Raw genomic sequence first — 22,313 nt, forward strand, 5'->3', positions numbered from 1 at the left:
AAGAGTATCTGATACTGTCACCAAAATGCATCTTTATCATTGGTTACCGTAACTGCTTCTTATTCCTACAGGAATGACACTGATTCATTAAAACAATTAAAACAAACTACCTTTAAAAGTGGCCTGCTTTTAAAAACAGCAGACATTGCCAAGGTACATAAGAGAAAGATCCCCATCATTACCAAAAACTACCTTGCTTAATCACTTTATTGCAGCACAGCAATCTTGTTCCTAACAAACAGCACAATGGAGGGGTTGATCTCTTATTTATTTTTGGAAATAAATTCTCAGTTACAGACTAAATAGCAGTGTTACAATTTAGATTTGACAGAGGTACAGAAGCAACCGGTTCATGTTAAGGTTATAGAGCCATTTATTATCAAAAAATCTGATTAAAAAACCTCCCGCTACCAAAAATATGAGAAAACCAACAGTAAAGAATCCTAGATAAATAAAAATAAAACCAAACCCCAAACTTGATGGAAGATTTGAAAAAAAAAATTTTCAAATGCCTTTCTTTGTAATTCATTTGTTCTAAATCTGTTCTATTCTTACAACTTTATTATGGAGCTCTGAACCTAAAACTGGTTTTTCTTTTTTTTAAGAAAAAAAACCATCTTCAAGCTCTTTTCATGGCTATTTTTAAAAAAATAAAAGTACATTTACAGGCTGCATGGAAGTGTTTATTTGTAAGATCCACCAGATTTTGTGATTAACATATAACTAGACTAGAGAGAAGTAATTTCCTCGTTTATTACTAACAATTTTATTTCTAGCACAGTCTTATGCTACCCTGAAGAAAGCTGTGTTGCACTTGATACTTATTAAAAAGGTGATAAGGATAAGAAGTCTGAACATATTTTTTCAAAATCTATTTCGGAAGATATTATTTGCCTATTTTGGTATTAAAGGGCATGTATTACCTCATCTGGAAGTATAATTATTTGAATTTCAGAGGTTTAGAGCTAGACCAAACAAACTACATTTCTAAATTCATTTGAATATTTGTATTTCAAAGGCCCTTAGTTTCATGCTTTATTAGCTGCAAACACAAATGTCATGCAGTGCCAACATTTTAGAATGCGAATATGTTTTCTGAAAAAAGTAGCCTTGTATCAAGGGTTTCCTTTTTTATTTAATTACAAGCAGGGTGACTGATTATCAGTGACATGCAGATAAAAAGAAAATTTAAACTGTAATGCTCTGTCTACTGCTACAGTTTTGTGCACGCTCAGGCAGTGACAACTTCAAAACTAAACAGAAAAATATCTGCACAAAGAAAATCAACGACAGATTTCATCTCTTTTAATGTACAGAGCAGAAGGGGTACATTACTCTTATGCAAAAAAATTATGTCACTTGGCACACATGAATTGAAAAGAGTACAAAAATGTTGGCAGTGTGAGCTACCTTCTGGAAGAAAGTTAGGGACTGAAAACACAGTGGTGAACTGATGGCTTTACTGGGAACAGGCACTCAGACTGATGGCTCTCCTGAGCAAAAGAGAGGAAAAATGTTACAAGTCTCCATCCCTTGTTTTTGATTATAGGAATCTTTGAAAATGAAATTGCCTAACTCCCCTGAAATCATGTTTAAAATAAGTGGCAGGCAGTCTGCTATGCTGCCTGGGAACATATTCTGGAGAAATTCGATCACTAGGAATGCCCAAATTACTGTTATCTTAAAAACAATACATAACCACAATGGTTTTTATTTTCCAGGTATTTTTAAAGTCTCTCAGAGACATTTCTTCCATCCTCAAATGGCAGCTTTTTAACCCTGGATCTGACAAACATAAATGTTCAGAATAGAAATGTTCTCTAATTATTTTTTAAAAATCTCTCCCCCAAAACCACATAATTTTCAAAGTGATTTAAAAATATAACATTTATTACTTGAGGCACTGAAAATACCTACATGTTTCACGGAAAAAATATCACTATTAGTATTCAAAACTACTCTAAAGCCAAGTACTTACAGAGCTATTTTATGCATTTAATTACATTTTTAGTTTGCTTACATTTTCTGCTTAGAAGAATAATTTTCAAGTGTCTTTGTAACCCAGCTTTCCAAAATAATCTAATTAGCTTTTAATAATGCCTTATTTGTGGGGCCTTACTGGTGAAGTAATTTCACTGACTGCTACAACATAAAAATGATTTTATATTTAGATTTGTAAGACAGGGAGAACAATGAAAAATACGCAGGTAAATAAAAGGAAACTTCTACGATCCCAGGTGCCCTGGAATTTGTTCATAATGATTTTACCAAGCAATAAAACTACAGATAGTCTTCCTATTCCTGGACAGGACTTTCTTGAACACCAGACATGACTTTATAAGTAGGCAGCTGCTTCAGCAAAGCTACATGCACGAGGATTTTAAAAAGTACTTTTTATTCTTTTCTCACTTTTTTCCCCTTACCATTTGTAAAATGGTAAAATTTACCAAACTTTCTTTCACATCATGTGGGCACATACTCTAAGCTGGCCATGGAGGACAGAAACAGTTAAGATAAAAGGTTTGCACTTTAAAAAGGCAATTCACCGCACACTAAAACAGGGATCTAAGATAATGGAATGGGTTCCCTCCAGCATATATTTGCTAGGTACTATGCACTAGCACAGTGAAGGGGCACAGTTAAGCAACACCAATGAAATTAAATTAAAAACAAACTCCTGTTTTGTACAATAGTCTTGGTTAATTAGACTAACCCATATAAAAAGTGGTTTTCTTGCATTTTTCATACCTACTAACGCTAGTAGGTTTGCTTGCATTGTCACAATGTTTTGTAAGCCACTGATTTAGTGCCATACGACTACAGAATAATAAGAAAAAAATACTCCTTACCTCAAAGAGCTCACTTTTAAGATAAGTACCTGCACAGTGCAGTGCATTGCGGTGCAAAGACGCCCGAGTTATCCCAGAAGCAGTGCAGCTGAGGCTGTAAAATGCTCTGCCCAGCCCAATTAGCCTTGCAGAGAAGCAGGCTTTATCAGCCTGGAAAACACACTCTGCCATTGCTCAGCTGTTCCACTTGCACAGGTAGCTCTTTCATAGCTGGCACAAATATCTGTGCATTTGGAAATCAGGTAATACAGATATATCCCAGGCATCATACCTCTTTTGCAATGAATAAACGTATCTATTTCTAATGGTTACCACTCAGGTCACTCTTACTCCAGTTTATAAGACAGGCTTTCCTGGTAAAATAAAACTTAACTAGCTAAGCAGTGAAGACTCCAAAATTCATTGTGTTTCAAGGAACACTTATTAGCTGTTTTAAAATCTTACCTTTCAAAACAACAAACTATGTGCCCCTAGAACTTTCTAAAGTATTTTAATCACACAACTGATCGAATTAACTTAGATGTAGAGCATCAAAGTCCTTTTCACAAGTATTCAGAGACTCTTGAAAGTTCATTAACCAAAACATGGTTTCCTAGAAAAGTGAAAGTAAGCCTCAAGGAACAGGCATAGAGATGAGAAATTACTTTCTTCTGTATACTTCTATTTCCTGCCATGGTCTTCAGTACTGCCAGCTCTCCATCTCTTCTTCAGAATGGAAGGGTTAAACAAAAGTCCACATACAGAATTGAATTTTTTCCATTTTCTTGAAAAGCACTCTGCAACATTAAATTCTGGTTTGCTCCATAATACAGCCTACACGTAGCATTTCACTGTTTTGAAGTATTGCTGTATTACGCATACTGAAAATCTCTGACATACTAACAGTTTTTAAATATAAGAAAATAATTGTCAAGAATGTGTGCAGTAAACCTTCCACAACAAGCTGTTTCTTTTCAGAGCAACTTTTTGGCTAACAAGAAAATGAAAATCTTACTAAAAAGGCTTGTACTGAAAATCTTGTCATATACAGGACACGATGAAATATGGGTTTTAGATGCAAGACATACAAATAAACAATTTCACCTTCAAGATTAAAGAAAACAGATGGTAGGTCTCAGACTGCCAGAAAATGAATCCTTTTCCTTTTCAGATCTACAATGCTGCTATAAAAATCCAAGATTACCATCTCCATCACTCTATTCAGAATCATATTAAGGTGATACGCAACCGTTATTGCTGAGAATATCAAGGTCGTGACTGACTTTAATTCACTGGTAACTGCAATAACCTTACAAATGCTTTAAAATTTATTTTAACTTTTTCTCTTGAAAATGGCATTACTTTATGTCTGATCAAGTTTGTAGGTTTTTAAGGGAAACACCTGATTCTCAACCATTAGTGTTTTAAATAAAACTTTGGTTTTTATCACAATGGTCATGGTATCAATGTTATTCTACACCTAAGAAAATACAGACTTGTACTTCAAATTTAGAATAACATAACCAAACCACCATTTCAAGTTACTAGCTTTAAACCCTTGAGTATATTATAAAAATATATACATTGTAAAAAGCACTCTTCAAAACACATAACACAAAGGCACGCTACTTCATAAGTATCTATTTAGACTATTACCCATCTTCGCTGCTTTGAAAGAGCTGAAAAAGCAGAGAGAAAAACCAATATGCAAAACTGAAATTAAAGATTCTCCTAAACCTTGAGATTATCAGATGATGTCAGTATGTCAAAATTAAGAGAAGTTTGATAAGAAGCTTGAGAAAAGCTCCATTTCCCACTTTATTTTCAAGTATAATTTTACAGTTTAGCAGCTTAAACTGGCCACTTCCAAAGCCTTCTGTATTGTCATAAATAAAATGGTGAAATTCCATGTTTTCCAATGTTCAATCACACAATAAAGCAGTATCCTTCAAAAAAAGAAAATCTTACCCTTTCCCACGTAAAAGACAGACCGAGAGCATCAAACTGTTCCCTCATGTGTTGAATATTACTGCAAAATAAAATATTAAAAAAGTATTAACTTTAAAATATTTCTCTCATGAGATTGTATTTAAAATCATGTGCTTATAAAGTTCTGAGAAACCAAAAGCACTAGTTAACCTCTAAACACTTACTTAGTGAAAATCAACTGTCAGAATACTCATCTTAAATAACAATTTTTAAAGTCCCAAGTGTATTCTGGTTCAATTTCAATGGCTGTGTGTACAAGACAATGATTTTTTTCTTCTCTTGATTTGTGCATAACTGAAAAGCAAAAGTGGCACTGCAGTCTGAGGGAAACATTCCTGCAGCATGACTTCTCATTATCTTTAATTATCTTTACTGCAGCTGAGCCAAAGGCCACTCTGAAATCTTCATATGGCACTAGGATGTACTTCCACAGTCAGCTCACCCATTCAACTGAAGATAGGCCCTACAAAAAGTTCTCCAAACCCCTCTTTCCCCCCAATTTTCTAGCTTCCCTCTGATCAACAGCCTGATCACACCAATGCCGTGGCCGCAAAACAGCTCAGTCAACACAAAGGAGGTGGTGGGAACATGTCTCCTGAAAAGTGACAACCCCTAAGCTTCTGGTGGCAGCACAGCCACAGATAAATTTAAGTCAACTGTGAAACTGCAGGGATTATATTGAAAATGTAAAATAAGATACATCAGATTAAACAACAACATTTTAATTTGAAAATGTACTGAATAGTTCACTACAATACTCATAACCACACAATATTAACTAGTGACCTGATGTGAATCCATTCACATACTTTAAAAAAAGCTTAAAACTTCTTATGGACTTTTAACTTTCTACTAAAATGCATTATGTCAGATAAAGTAACATCTATCCTCCAATAGTGACTAATTTGATAGTGATGAAACCACGCATTTAATTCTGATCCAGAACAAACTCACACTGTTGAGTAACTGAATAATGCAAGTAAACCATATCAGCAGCTGCAGAGCCCCAGTTACACTAGAAAAGGCCTGCCAGCAGCACCATATCAGTATGGGTATACCAGGAAATCCTCTTATGGACTCACAGCTTCCACTAGAAGAAACCGTATTTTCAGTAGGACTGCTTTTATTAAAGTCCCACTCAAAATGAATGGTATCAATAAAGAAAAAATTCAAATTTGAGTGTATTTTCACAAAGTTTCTGCCGCTATACTAATTCTTACTAACAAACACTTCTGGGTGTTTTGTATAAGTAACTCCATCTTAAAATTGTTTTATGTTTTTCTCCTAACTTTGAGAACATAAGAAGTAATAATCAATTGGAGCTCATTTTAAACCACCCCTTCACAAAATTATGATGCTCTGAAATTTGGTTGTTCACTCCTGGACCAAGTAAGCTGAAATGCTTACAGTGTGCCCCTTTTTACATGGGTGGCTGGGTCTGCTCCAAGGATGACTAAAACACATCAGGTTGCTATCACAGTATCATGGCTTCAGTTCAGTCACCCCTGCTACAGGCATGGGAAACACTCAGGACAGGGACAACAGAGAAAAGGGGAGACAGCAATTACTTCAGTGGTCAGAATTTAAACTGCTGGTATGATGAACCAAATCTCTTCCTCAGTGTAACAAAAAAAAATGGGTATGTAAATAATTTTCCTGTTTGGTTGTTGTTATAAGACTTAATGATGATGTGCCTACTTGTCTCAGTTTGTTGCTATAATATTATTATTTAACTCTTAAAACTAGACAATCACTCTTTTCAGTACTAAGGAAATTTTCAAAGAAACATTTTTGTCCAGTATAAAACATCTTGTACTTGTAACTCCTAGCTGAAGTGCTTTAAGTGTATGGAACAACATGCACCTATTTACAAGAAAAGAGAAAAACAGAAGAACACAGAAGGCAGAAGAGGAGAATCAGCTCAGGTTGTGCCCTGCCACGTGTTTTTTGATACACCCCAGACAAACAGCTTAGATGAGGTGGGCTGAGCCAATACGGCACTTTGCTGTTGCACAGTGTCTCTATCCGCCATGTTCACTGCTTTTCTGTTGAGCCAATTCAACTCAGAGGCAGGATGGCTTTCTTTTGAGTCAGGTCAGCAATATGTCCTACCAGTGCCAAAGCTAGTACAATAGGTGAGGAAGGTCAAGAAATGTGCAGATGTGGCACTTCAGGACATGGTTTAGTGGGTATGGTGGTGTTAGGTTGATGGTTAGACTTGATGATCTTAGAAGTCTCTTCTGACCTTAATGATTCTGTGAAGGACATTGTAGTAGAGAGGAAGGGAAAACACCAAGTCTTTTATAGTCACAAGAACTTAATGTCTGCCTCCTTGTTTCAAAACTATAACCTTCACTCCTTTGTGCTTCATTTGTCATGTAGGTAAGGATCACAGTAACCATCTGGTTGGTGAAGGTTTAATCAAGATAATTGAGTTAAAAAATGAGGCACTCAGATAAAATAGATATGTAGATTTGTTTTACTGCTGAGCTTCAGTAGGCTTACTGAAGGAAGACAGAAATCATCAATTTACTGACCATGCTACAGCATAATTGATAGCCCACAACACACAGCACAGTGATGTTTCAGACTTTCTAAAGAACAAAAACAGGCTTTTGTGTCTTGATGGTAACTAGCTCTCATACATATTCTCATCTAAACAATACATGAAGGAAATTTTTTAAAATGAGCATAAATAACTCAGTTTGTGTAGTGCACTCATGCATTCTCCCTAAGTGGAATCGGCTGACATCATATTTTAGCTGGAAAAGTATCAAGTATCTTAAACATGGGACCAGAAGCATGCAAAAACTTAAAAGAAACAGCATTATCAAAGGAGGAAGTGAATCAAGGTCCAAAGAGCTACCACAGCCAGATTACTGTACCCAGAGCACAACTAGCAGCCTCTCTTAGTAAGATTGGTTTCTGAGTAATTTACAGAAATTGATGTTTACTTATATAACTTTCTACCCATTTTAAAGAATATTATGGGAACACAGCACCCAATTCTGTGGTTTAAAGCCCAAAACTTTCATGGAAATCAGCAGCAATAACGGCTGCTTATCACTTTCCAAGATCCAGTCTCAAATGAAAAAACTATCTTCTTCTTCCTTCACATGGTACTGAAAACTGCTAGGAAATCTAACTACGTAGCTTATAATTTTCAGCTGTGTATTCTATACTAAGATTTAACTCACTATAATGGAATTCTGATTTATTTCTCACTGATTTGAGTGTTTGGGAAATGTCACTCTTTCAATATCTTACCTTTTTACACGTTAAAAGTAATTGAAATGAAAACCCTGAAAATCATCCTGCTACATTTGTTTTTCAAAACTGAATCATCTGCACAGTCCCATAAAACACTGGCATGTAACTCTGGTTCTTTCTGTATCATCCTTCTACACTAGTTTTACTCTGTTTTGTTGGTTTATGGAGGCCACGGTACAGGCATTCACAATGGAAATGTTTCATTACTTAAACTCATTAAAAATTACCTTTGTGTCCAGCTTGCAGGGTGAAGCCCATGTTCAACCGCAGCATTTTCTGCTGGTAAACCAAATGCATCCCAACCCATCGGATTTATCACCTGTAAACAAGAAGGAAAAAAACCAATCTCGTGTAACTTTCTGGAACGGCATCAACACCACACACAGGCCTCTACATAACAAATGGTGTTTTGCATCCAAGTAACTCACAATGTTTTGCATTTCAGCATTCGCTTCGCCAGAACTGAACCTCTTCAAAACATGCTCACTAGGGCTAGGTCTGTTTTAAAGGATAAATATGAAGCATACTTGCTATTTACAATGTGATCTTAGAGGGAGCATAAGGTATTACGTAAAACACGCTCATGAGTATTTCAGTACCAAGTTAACAATAACAAACATCAATCCCTTGTGAACTGGTGTGGTGGTCAAAATTAGCAATTGATGCTACTGCCAAACAGAAGCAAATATTCACTCTAAATAAGGAGAATAAGCAAGCAAGCAAAACTAATTGAACCAATGGTTTTATAACTGTACCTGATGTATAGCCTACTTTATTTCTTTCTTGTTGAAGAAAAAAAAATATAAAAAGACCCTGTGATAACCTTAAATCTGACAGCTAAAATGAAGAGTATGAGGAAAACTGTTTAGGCAAATGTTGCTAAAATAGCTTTTGCAAATACAGACTGCAGACTAATAAATTGCATTTCATGACCATAAATAAATAAAGGTGGAAAAAATGTTTCCTACATTTATTGTAATAGATAATTTCTGCTGAAATAGATACATATCTTTCCTATTAACATGCAAATTATTTTTTAAGAATAATCTAGCAATATGGTGAGTATTCATAAAACCTGTTTAATAACCAGGGGAAGAAAGACCAGTACTTAAAGATGCTGTCACTAAACACACTTATATATTGGATACATGATAAAAGCAATCCCTTTTCTTACAACTACAAATGTGCTATAAATTCAGTAACTGATTACAATTACATGAGTTTAACAATAGCAAAACATGATTGAGTAACATTTTACAGTTTGTAAGAAAAAAAAAATTTACCTCTAAAATATAAAGAACTTGTTATTTAGTGGCATGTAAGCAAACAAGCAATAAGAAAGCAAGCTGAGCAGTAGTAATCTCATAAGCTATCTCCATGTGAAAAATCTGTTCGTTTCTGGAGCATAAGAGCTACTTTTGTCACTGGTTTGAATTATTTTTATTCTTCTTTGCCACAGCCTCCCAATCCTCTGGCTTCAATGGATTCTTTCATAAAAGATGTTTTATAGACATGTTTACAAAGGTGCCCTAGGCACCAACTCAGTGTTAAAAGCAACAGAATTTAACAGATGTGACTCTCAGCGTTCTTGTTTTCAATATCTAGCTAAAACTAAACATGCTGTACATCATTACTCTGCTGGTGCAGCAACAAAACCAAAGGTATTAACCTGTAATCAACTGTGATTCAATCCAGTACAGTAAGGGTCCATGCACAACACATTTTTTATGTATAAATCTAACAGAAATCAGAATGCTAGGCTGTGCTACAAATTTTCCCTAGAATCACATAGATTATTGTTCCTCGTATCACGGTGTCAGAAAATCTAAGTCAGATTTCCTAACTCCCCACTTCCTCACATTTAAGCATTACATGGAAAAATCTCATTTGGATCATAAAGCGCTTGTCAACGCCCCATTGAAGCACACCTCTCCCTAGCCCTTCTTCTCTCCATTCCCCCACCAGTAATCAAAGCTATTGATATAAAAGAAAAAAAAGAAAGGTAAACTTTACATAAACTACAACTCTCAATAGAGTAACACACCAAAACACTAGTTTCTGCAGCTCAGTTCTTTTTGACCACTACTATTGCTGATCACCTGTCTCTTGACAGAAATGATGAAATAAACCAGTTTGAGGGTTTTTTCCATGTATAATACATATTTGCTCTTATTTAAACCCCGTTTGTTTAGGCAAATGCCCTACATTTGCATCCCTACAAATGTCTTCTTTTCTACAAGCTGATGCACAATAAAGTGAGATTAAAAAACTACTCTTGATTAATTTTCATAAAATTTGGCTTCTGACGACCTCCTGGATATAGATACACAGCCAAAAGCAAGGCACAATCTTATTCCTCACTGTCATGAGCAAAACCATGTGGGAAGAATTGCTTCACTACCAGCTACAGGCTCCCCAAAAGGGCCTGACTGATGCTCCAGACAGCTAATGTGCAGACATTTTATCACTGTACCATCAGCGCCAGCAGGAGTTATCTGCTCACACAGATCTTCCCAATTCTAGCATGTATATTAAAAATACCACACCGTGTATTCACTTATCACATTCAAAAGACAGTTAAATTTAACAACCAATAGCATTTCTCAAGTTAAAGGGCTGAAGAAATACGCTAATTCAAGTTTCAATCAGAAACCTGAATTTAAAGAGACATTAAAAATATCCTCAAATTAATCTCCAGGATAGATCTATCTATGTAGTTGCTATAGAGATGAATGTAACACGCGCAGTGGTTTAGAAAATGATTTCAAGTTTATTGTCTCCTTTACTTCTCTACTGTGAACGAATTTTAATGGTTTCTAAAATGCATTTGTCTAAACAACAGGTCGGCTGCATCCGGCTGGAATATGTTACATATCTACAGTTAAATGCCACGGTCTCCAAGCAGCACTTGGCGTTACATCTTAACTCTACTTTGCCAACACAAAACACAAGGCTGAGATTAACTACATAGCTCTGTATTTTCTCTAAGCTGCAAGGAGAAAGAAAAATAAATAATGAGTATATTTTGTAGAGAGAATAGGCCTGCAAACATCTGAGGATGCCTATACTTGGTAAAAGAAGGCAGGCTATAGTTTCAGTCATTTTAAGACAGCAGAAACCAGTTCTATCTCCAAAGGCAGCTGTATGTTTTCAGTCTTCACAATGATGTAGACTGGTAAACTCTTCCTGGTTGAAACTACGAGGTTAGTCTTGAACACAGGGCTTAAGATTCTCAACAATTCACATGATTTGTCAGATTATTACTAAGGAAAACAGTTGCATCTTGAAACATTTTAGATCCCAAAGACTCTGACTTCTTGAAGCATCACTGTAAGAATCATTTCACAGCATGGTCAAAAAATCTGTTGCTAACGATGGTGAGAGCTCATAATGTGACTGTGCGATGAAACAGAGGAAGACACAGTAGCTCCATTAATTCATTTCAGAGATCTCAGCTCTTCCTTTCAAGTGATTTTCACCTCTACTCCCTCCAATAACAATCAGCCCATCACACTGACATTAGTAGGCGAGATCAGCAGGTACGATGTAGCACAAAGCTGACAGTGATCTCGTAACACTCAGCTCTCTGCCTCCCTCAACATAACTAGGGCAGATGATTCAGTGAATTTTCCTTAATGTTTGTAAGGAAACAAAGAATTTGTTTTCTCTCCTGATGTGCTTGGTACATATCAAAATTATGACCAGGATGCTGACTTATCTTTCTTACATCCAGATCGATGCATCCTAAATTTTAAGAAAGAGGAGAATCTGTGTCAAAAATGCTTGTCAGTAATACATTTATTTCAGAGAATGTGTGATAAGAGATCCAAAAATGAAAACAAAGAGGTTTGCTGACAGATCAGTACTTTGAATCAATACAGCGAAGTCTAAGTTCCTATCTCTAGTTATAGCCCCATGACACACACCACATGAATGAACCAAAAAAGGCTGACAAAACAGGCAATACGTGGTCACAGGCTCCAGAAAATTCCACAAGCTGCCAGAACACACCCCTGGCTCCAGCAGCAACTTTTGTCATCCTCCTTGCACTTGATCTCACCGTTGTGTGACCACACACAAATGAGACAGCAAGGACACGCGGTTGGAGAGGGGAGAGGAGCAGATGGCTGCTCATTCCAATGGCTGCCTAAAATTAGGGTCAACATGGTGAAAAACTGATTTGTGAACGGACAGACTGCAAATAGAACACATTTTAAATACAAGATCCGCACCTGAACGCAGCCCAGATCGTCTTTTAAGTGTAGTAGGTAATAAACACCATTACACAACAGCTAAAAAATGCCACCACCACCAAACAAAAAAAACCCCAAGCAGACAAGGCACACCTGGAAATAGAGTAAAATAATGAATTTCTGACTAATGTGAACATTCTAGCAAGGACTATTTCTAAGATTCTCTGCAACAGAAAGCCACATATTTGCATTCTGATAAGGCACTTTCAAATTAAAAAATAATCAACCCACACAGATTTTTATCAAAATATAAGTCTGCTTATAAAATCTCTCATTTATTTCTTGTTTTTACAAGATATAAGAAATTATTCTACATCCACATGCTGCTGCTGCAAACATTTAGAAAACAAAGGTGTCAGTCACCTCCTTAATCTCACACATTCTTGCAGAACATAATTGCATTTAAAATAATATCTCTTTTTCTCTCTGTTCCTTTCAAAATGAAACAGAGTGAGCTCATTAACACTTCCAGTACTTGCTACCACAAAACTAAATTTAAATAAGATTCAAATCACATAGGATACTTGTAATATTTTCTACTTGGTTTATACCACAGAAAATAACCTGGCAGAAAGACACAACAGCCTCACCAAAAAACCGGCAGAGAATAGCAGCTAATCATGATCGGAAAATGGAACTCTGTTGAAATAATCCATCCTACTGATGAATTCATTATAAAATTTTAATTAAACCTGCCTGTCTTTCTTCAGTACCATTCACTTTTGCAATTTGAAGAGTATTAAGATTCACTGCTGCAAGGGAATACAATTAATGAAAATACATCCAATTTAAAAAAATACATTCTGGATAAAACAAAAATACTCTAAGTCATTTTGGGATAATGTGAAAATATCACTGACAATATTCCAGCCCCATGTATCACGAGTAGTTTAAGTATAAATTAAGAAATCTGATCCTAGTGCACAGGAATTTCACCGTGAATTGTCCAATGATCGTTCTCATTTCTGCACAACTTCCACATGGCAGCCTCACTGTGATGTCAGCTACGATTAAAAATTTTATTTAAAAGATATCACAGGAACTACTGAACTGAATCACTCTCTGTTTACTGATTGCTAAGGGAATTGTTCTCAGCCCTTGGAGAGGCAGAAATTATTCACTTTGGAATTGATCAAAGACATGATAATGATAGCATGATAAAGCAACGGTAAATACTTTTTCCCCAAGCAGCAGCAGACTGGAAATCTGCCATGGTGAACGTCAACATTGATATCTCTATCATTTGTAGACAGCACTCTGAAATAACGAACAGGAAATCTCTTAAATTCTTACAAAACTCGTACATTGAATTCACAACATGTACAGAGAAAACACAACCAGAATCTTCACAGTTTGGTAATGCACTGGTTTACTAATAGATAGAAAATTGTAATTTAAAATACAGAAATTACTTTTTCATAACACTTTTAAAGAAATATGTTTGTAATAAGATCTGTGACTAGAACTCTCCACACACATTTTTTTGTAATCGCACTTCAATAAAAAATGTTATCCTTAACATATTTTAAAAAGACACTAGCTCACTGCATTCATGCTAAGTAACCTGTATGTTTTATAATTCCCACACAAAGACTTCAGACTTCATCTTCAGCAAGTAGAGTGTAAACAACTTATCTCACAACAGATGCACTCTACAAATCATTTACCCAGCAATTGAGTCCAAGCGCACAACAGAGTTTGTTTCCCACGCAATGCCTATGGGTACTTGAGGAGTGTGGGAACAAGAGAAGCCTTCACTGGTCAGATGTAAAACAAATGTGACTTCATCACCCATCGGCACAACCAATGCGAATGCCCCGTATCAATACCACCTCCTACTGAAAACCCTGCAAAGCTTATTGCTTGTGAGTACATTGAAAAAGTAACAGCCTACTGCAATGTTACCCTTGCATGAAATCCCACTTCTGCACACCATTTAATAAATGACTGCCCAGTCCCATTTCTGCAGGAAAGGCTGCTGCTCTTTATGTAATCTGTCTGATTGCCCATTTTCAGTGTCATTAGTCACCAATATCCCCTATGGCCTTATGCTGAAGCACTACTTCTTTCAAAAACAAGGGAGAAAAACAAAACAACAAATATTTATTTTCCCACTTAAAATGCTGGTGAAGTACAGGTTTCTGGGAAATATCAGTAGATGTCAGTGCGTATTACCTCTCTAGAATATTTCAGTTTTAAAAAAATCTGATCCTATTGAGCTAGAAAAATGAAATACTAATGTTTCATTTTCAAAAAAAAACCACAAAAAACCAGCATCCAAATGATTTAACACTTTCCCAGTTAAGATTTCAAACTACTTCCGGTATGAAGAAATTACACGTATGCGTTCCAAAGAATGGTTCCAATATACTACAGGAGCTCAAATCCCTTCGTAAAGGCATTCAAGCTTATTCTCATTTAAGTATTATAAAAAATAAGACACTTCTTGCCTGTTCAGATTAAATCAATATGAAACTAATTTACTATTTTCTCATGAAGGCATTCTCTAGGAAAATATCTCCACCTTATTCACCTTACATTGCTCTCACTCAACCATATATACTAATCAACTATGTACACACCGTATTTGTTTTCCCTGATCTTTTCCCTCACTGTTTATTTGACTTCAAATATAGTTTGTAGTCTGAAGCTTTCCCTTGGAACTGCAAGTCTGAATGTTTTTGCCTTTTTCATCTTAACAGCCCATCATCCTGCCTTGCCTTACAAACACTTTCAACCTACTTGTATTGCTGCTAGCACAGTTTTATGACTTGCTAACCAAGGTCAGTTCTACATCTATATGTAGAGTTACAATTCCTAAGATTATTTTCAATGACTCTCCCTTTTTGTTAGTTTGGAAATGATGGAAGCAATACTAGTCAGAAATCTTATCCTAAACTTGTCTTCAATACCTGAAATGCATTCACTTCTACTTAGAATTTTGACTTGAAAAAATTAGCAGTCCCTGAACTTTCAAACATGCAATATTAAAGCTGATTTCCAGAAAGAAAAAACCCCAGTAGAATAACTTCAAAATTATAAATACTTATATTTTTTGCTTCTAAAGCATTCCTCCTTTTTACATATTGAAGAATTCCAGTAATTCCCTGAATACAGGGAAAAAAACATTTTGCTTGGGCATATCAAATTTTATGTATGATAAGACATAACCATGTCATAGTCTATAACCATCACAGTAAAGAAATCTTTAACAGATTGCAGTTTTGACAATGGTTAGAGAAAACACCTAGAGGATGATAAATGAATTGTGAGGAGAAAATAAATTATAAATACTTTAATTCTAAGTGATGGAGAAATTAGCATGGCTAATGAAGAAAAGGTTTTTTAAGGTAAATATAACTTCCAACAAGTTAATATACGTCACTAACACAATAGCTCTTAGTCTGACATACTCTGAAAATCATGAGATATCTTTAATGTCTCTTAATCATACATGAAGGTTAAATTCTTTGCCTGCCCACCTGTAGTCATAAATAGATGTTCAAAGTGGTTAACACAACAGAAGATACATGGATATATAGAAATTCAGCATGTTCTACAGACACTCTAATATCCTCCAAAGTAATTTTTATATAAAATGTAAAATTAAGCTGAAATGCAAGATTAAAAAACTTTAAGAGACTTTCAAAACCTTTCTGAAAGAAACAGGCAATCGTGGAAATAAAAACTTTCATAGTGGCTTTTGTGTTTCACTGCAATTACATTCTCTTTTCTTCTTCTCCAAAGGTTTCTACTAAAGGTGCTCACTTCCCTCGTATTCAAAAGGTAACACCTACAGCATCCTACTGGACGAAGACAATTTTTGCTTTATTTTAGCTAGTAGAAGAGGACGTATGTTTTGATCTCTGAACAGAAATCTAGTGGATATCTCCACCGTTATTGATGAGAGATGAGCTATGCACTGAAACAAGAACTCCAGTGGTCTTAACATCAAGCAAGAATCAAAACTCCCTTTATGAGCTCAGTTGGCTCAAATTTTTAATGAGATCTAAGTTCTGGTCATTTCGAGACGTTAGGAAAGATTAGGATCACAACAGACATTGGGGTTTTTTTTCTCATTTAAAGCCTAAGGTAGTTATTTCTTTTTTCCTGTAATTTTAAAAGCATGAGAATGCATTTCTGTAAAGCAACAGCATATATTCAGTGCACAGCATATTCACCATTGGCATAAAATACATAGTATTTGGAAAGGCAGCACACTGAATAATTCAGTGACAGTACCTTTAAGAGTCTCATGGATGGGGATAAATCCAGGAAACACTACATTCCTGCAGCACTTGTAGCAAGGAAATGGCACTGAGTACCACAACCAGCAACTAACATTTATTTCTCCAGTTCATCTTTGTACTCTTTTGAGGGTCTGATTCCCATAATCTTGAACTGTTCCTTCTCTCTCGTACATTAGAGGGAATTCTTTCCAAATCTCACCCTGGATTCTTGCCTGTGGCTATTTCTTACCTTTTGTTCCCTATCCTAAAATTGGGTATTCTCTTTCCATATTCCTCCTTCCCACTGTTTCCCAGATTCTTAACATCTCCCCACCAAATGTCTTCTTCCCCCTTAATACGGTTGTCACTCAGGCCACAGTTCTTCCACACTTTCCTCTCATGCTTCTAATTTTACCCATCAGTCTTTACTGCAGAACACCAATTAGGATCTCTCCCATGGACTTCATGGACAAGGCTCTCAGCTACACTTTCTACCTGTTCCCTGCAAATTCGACAAAGGACATCAACCTTTTGTCAGGAGCAGAAGAGGTGAAAGGAGTGGACTTCTGTGGCATCTCAGTTTTCTTTTGTCAGATACACATTTTCCTCCCCCATGGTTTCACCTAGGTGGCAGTAGGGTCTTCAGTCTCCTCTCATAGAAACAATGTGGCCCACATGTCTCATTGACACCATGCTGTACACCAGTAGATTCGGGTAGCTGATACAGCATCAGCTGTACCATTTGAGATAGCTTCTAATCATGTTATGAACTGAGAGTTCTGAACACCGTCTGTTTTTAAAAAAGTCTCAAATTTCAATATCCAAAGCTCCACAGGTCATTATCATTTGTAGCATATATTCTGACTAAGCCTTCGCCTTCATGGATTTTGGAAAATACTTATTTCCTGACTAATTTTGATATTAAAATATAAGAAAACCCCACCCAGTCCTACTGCCAATCTTTTCTTACCTGCATCCCTCTCATCTTCTGGAACCGAGCTACTGCATCACTGATGGTGTAGACACGAACATGCCCCATGTGAAGCTTTCCAGAAGGATATGGGAACATAGAAAGCACATAAAATTTTGGTCTTGATTTCTAGAAAGAAATTTTTAGAAAGTTATAACTACATGAGTTAGCATTTCACTTAAATAAATATATGCACACATCATAAACTACACAGTGCATGAAAAGACACAAGGTTCTGCTGGAACTGAACCAAGTGAGCACTGACAAAATTCCTAGGGCCAAAAACTTTGGGTTTGTAAATTCAGATGTTTTACCAGACTTTGCTGCCGTCTTATCAACTTATATTAGTATTCATATGACACTTGAAAATTGTTTTTAATCAACTCCTACTCAACAAAAGATACATTAACTGTAGCTTAATAAATCATCATTCCATACCATAGCATCTGTCACTGATTATCTATGCGCTCCTAATCTGTTCCACCAAAAAAAGAAAACATGACAGATTACTCTCTTAACAGTTAAATAAGTTTTTTACTTTGTATTTACAACAAACATGGAGCTCACTCAGGGCCAGCTGCTTTTTGTCAGCTGAACTGCAGTGACTCCCTGAGTGACTAACTCAGTCATCTGCAATTGTATGTGCATCCACTGAAGGGAAACTGGTTCAGTTCCACTACGTATGCTCAGATCCAAAGACATCTTACAAGCAGTATCTTGCATAAATAAAATAAAGTAAAAATTTCATTTAGTTAGGTTTGAGTAAATCAACAAAAGTTACAAAGAAACCAAACATTATCTCTCTTACATAAACTATTCCTAATACATCTTGTTTACCCTTGAATTTATCATTGATATATGCTTAGTAAGTTCCTACATTATTTTTCTTACGTTAATAATGAAAAAAAAAATATGAGCAGCTTTTACTACTTTGAATCAAACTCTACTCATATTTATCAAATATCATTTATCACTTTTGTCCAATAGTAGCAAAACTAGAAATAATCTGAATACTTCATTGCAGCAATATATACTATTTGCCTCTTAATATGAAATGTTATTAAATTTACTTCAACTGTAAGGATAAAACAAAAATATCAGTAAAAACACAACTGAGAACTTAGCAGATGTATGATATATATATGACACCTATGTATACATGTGAAAGACACAAGCCTAAATTAATGCCTTCCCTGCTACATATATGCATACACACCATTTTCACCTCAGATTTCTTTCTCAGGAAAAAACAAGCTCTTTCTCTCTCTTCAACACTTTGATAGAATAATTTTTTTTTCTTGGAGAGGGAGCACATTTTATGAAAGAAGAACAAACAAACATGAAGTGGCACAAAAATGTTTTCATACCTACATGACTGAGCATAATCGTGAAAGCAAAAAGAGTCACAAACTGAGATTACAATTGTTTTCAAGATCTTTTATTGCATGAGAAATATCTTTTTCCTGCAAGTCACTCATTATTCCTAGGACACTGTGAACCAGAAAATATTCTTAAAAATCATCTTCCCTTAACACAGATTTTAATGAGTCATAGTGTGTAGCGTAGATGTGTTATAACCAGTAGGAACAAGGTCTTTAGAAAATTAATTGTTTACAAAAGTTATGAAGGTAGAAGATGTTTCTTTTAGTACTTTAAATAATTAACTCCTAAATGTGGTATAATATACAAAGAAAGAATTGATTACTTAAACACTCTAAGTTTACAAGCTCACACTTTGCTGATTGTGTTTTTCCTCAAAATGATTTAATTATTATTTTCCCACCTATTTAATCACCTGTCTTTAATAATCTGCTATCATATAAAAGTATTTTCCCCTGAAATAGAATATATCTCCTAATTATAAGACAACTGTACTAAGTAATTTTCAATTAATTTCATTCTGAGAAAACAAACATATCAAACATGTAATTTTCAAATTTCTCATAATGCTTACATCAGTTTCTGAAATTCTGCAGAACTGATCCTTTATTCTTGGGTGCCACCAACTTTCAACTCTTTTTCTTGTCTCCAACCCATAGCTTGTTTCCCATTTCCCCGTCTCACTGTAAATAGCTCTGACACAAGCAGGAACCAGTCTTCTCTGCCATTTAATCAATCCCAGAAAGCCATGTAGTTGTTTCTCCAAACATGAGGAACAAGTGCCAACTCTCTGACAAATCGACTGCATTCTTAAGGTTAGATATCTGAAAAAGACAAAAATATGTATTTCAGTATACAATATATAACAGGAAATCAGTGGTTATTATTATACAGAAATTTGGAAACTATGAAACATATTTTAGCTTGATTGAGATTACCTGGCTGTTTTCCATAGTACTTGCATTTTATTCCCATGCGTTTGAATTTAAAAAGCATTTATTTTTTTACCCAAGAGAACCGTGGCCCCTGTACAGAACAAAACTGTTCTGTCAGATTTCTTCTCTAATAAGATAAAATTCTTGCATTCAATCTCCCATAAAAGCAGGAACAGTCAACAGAAGGTTCAAGAAACTCAGTTGCCTGAACAGAAGATGGGAAATAGGGTGTTGGTAAAAATTTGGAATGAAGTAGGGAGAATAGGAAGTTGGATGAAATTATCTTGTAAAACTACTGAATTTGTCATCACTGAAAAGAGATGGAGGAGGATGACTATAATTAGTACATTTCAACTAGATATTTTAAATTGAGTATTTTGGTAAAGGCTTCCTTGTCAGTATAGTTTTCTGCAAGAACTACGTGAGAAACTTACACTGTTCAGACAAGATATAATTCAACAAGTCAAGCAAGTAAAGCAATCCAGTTCTCTTTCAACTAAAAATCCAGTTAAAAGAACTCCTCGTCTGCTGTAGAGTGAGGCTTTTAAACTAAAACTATTCAGATGTGAGAAAGATCAGTCTGCAAGTTCGGGATTGGTCTCTACTAGGTATTTACAGACTTTTTTACTTCCTACAGTAGGAAATACGGCGTTAAAAAAACCAACAACTGTAGTCTGAGATTTCTTCCCTATCTTCACCCCAATTCCTTTTTAAAACATTTGTTGCTTTATTTGCATCAGGATTTCTTATCCTCTACAGTTGGGTTTTTATTTCAAATTTTGGCCTATATATTTGACTGCTGTACCAAGCTCGTCATTTCAGTCCATAATTTTTCTTGCAGAATTACATCAGTAAAATCTCTGTGTAGATAAAAACTTTGAAGAAGAAACAGTATATTTATGTATTGCCCATATGATAGCAATGCTGTAAGTAGAAATAATTGCTATACCACTTAAGTTATATCATCAGTGTATGTAGTGGGAGTTATACTTCCTTAACATTCACCACATATTCATACACAAGTCCTCACTGCCTGTATCATTACATGTCTAAAGTATTGTTCCTTTTCTCTGTTATGTATCAAACAGAATTTTTCAAACATTCTTCATATACGTAAGTCATGCCAGTGCCTTGAATTTTTTGTTACTAATCTCTAAAGTTTCTCTTATTTGTGGTAACGACAAATCCAGGACTGAACTCAGGATTCCCAGTGCAGATGCACATGAGTTAGTCAGGAGACATCTAATTTATCCCTCTCTGTAAACTTACACTTATTCACTCAGCCCAAAATCAGCAAGAACATTTCAGTACTTCACTGTTTTGCTCATACTTATTATTTTCTTACTACTTATATCTTATTTCTATTAATTCAATTTATTTTACAGCAGAAAGGAGTACTTCCTCACAGCAGGCCACTTTCAGCATCGCTGACTGATAAAATGTATCTTCTAAAAGACAACAGCTGCACACATGTGAATCCTTCACTGAAGAGACATTTTTCAGACATAAGCTAGACACCCCTCCACCCTCACGTGGGCACAGCTCAAGTGAACCCCACTTGCCAATGTCCTGCCTGCCAGGGCACATTTGGGTGACCTCAGGCCCTACGGGTTACGCGAGCAGCGGTCAGAGCAGGGGATGCAAGTGGAAAATGGGCCGTAGCCTGGGTCACACAGTGTTAAGGCAAAGCTCATTTAAACGCATGGACTTCCAGGATGAGAGAGAGATCTGTGGTCTCTTTCCTGCTCCCAGCCCACCTCATGCACAACATGCGATGATCAGGAAGTCGCACCTTGGGCCAAGCGAGGACATGCAGCACATGTAGGAGACGCGCCCCTGAGTGGTTTTGCCTTTCCAGGTTTGTGTGTGTGGGACAAGAAGGGTGGCCCTCTCTGCCCCAGTTATGGGCAGCCCAGCCCAGTGCTGTGTGGGTCTTTGATGCACCAGGTTACAAGCCAAAACTGTCCAACTCAGGCAGGTGTGCCAAGGAGGGAAGAAGGGGGGGGACTGACAGAGGAACCAAGGCTGAGACCCTGCTTTGGGCAGATGTTATATGCACACAGGAGAGGAGGCCTTTACTAAATTAAGGTACTGAAAATTGCCTGGCAAAGGCCAGCACATTTCATTCACTCTTCAAGTGAAGCAGGCTGTCAAATTCTCGCTGCTGCCCAAATTTGAATTAAAAAAAAAAAAGAAATTTTACACCTCTGCACTTTTTCGTCCCCTGCAGTTTATTAGCAAAGGCCCTGTGTGGGGTGGCCCGCTGCTACAGGCAGCTCCTTCGGTGGGAAAGACCGAAGTCCTGGCAGAGATGCTACGGGGACACAGAGCAGCGGGGAGAGCCGGCTGCGAGGGGCAGCCCCGCGGGCAGCAGCACAGCGGGGGCAGCGAGAGGCAAAGGCCGCTTGGGAGCTAACAGGAGGGAGCTGCAGGGGACGGCAACCGTTAGAGACATTTGG

General features: G+C 36.3%; 1 protein-coding gene across 1 annotated transcript in view; it reads right to left on the bottom strand.

The window, feature by feature from the left end:
- LARS2 (leucyl-tRNA synthetase 2, mitochondrial) overlaps positions 1–19,727 on the bottom strand; it is an 81,190-nt gene extending 61,463 nt beyond the window's left edge. Inside the window, exons 1-4 of the mRNA XM_010187199.1 lie at positions 19,494–19,727; positions 17,540–17,668; positions 8,315–8,406; positions 4,797–4,857 (exon numbers count right to left, since the gene is read on the bottom strand). Coding sequence (XP_010185501.1) covers positions 4,797–4,857; positions 8,315–8,406; positions 17,540–17,668; positions 19,494–19,727 — 516 coding nt within the window. The remainder of the gene's footprint in view (positions 1–4,796; positions 4,858–8,314; positions 8,407–17,539; positions 17,669–19,493) is intronic.
- Positions 19,728–22,313: the final 2,586 nt, after the last annotated feature.

This window comes from Mesitornis unicolor, unplaced genomic scaffold, assembly GCF_000695765.1.
Source record: "Mesitornis unicolor isolate BGI_N332 unplaced genomic scaffold, ASM69576v1 scaffold35956, whole genome shotgun sequence".
Classification (NCBI taxonomy): Eukaryota; Metazoa; Chordata; class Aves; order Mesitornithiformes; family Mesitornithidae; genus Mesitornis; species Mesitornis unicolor.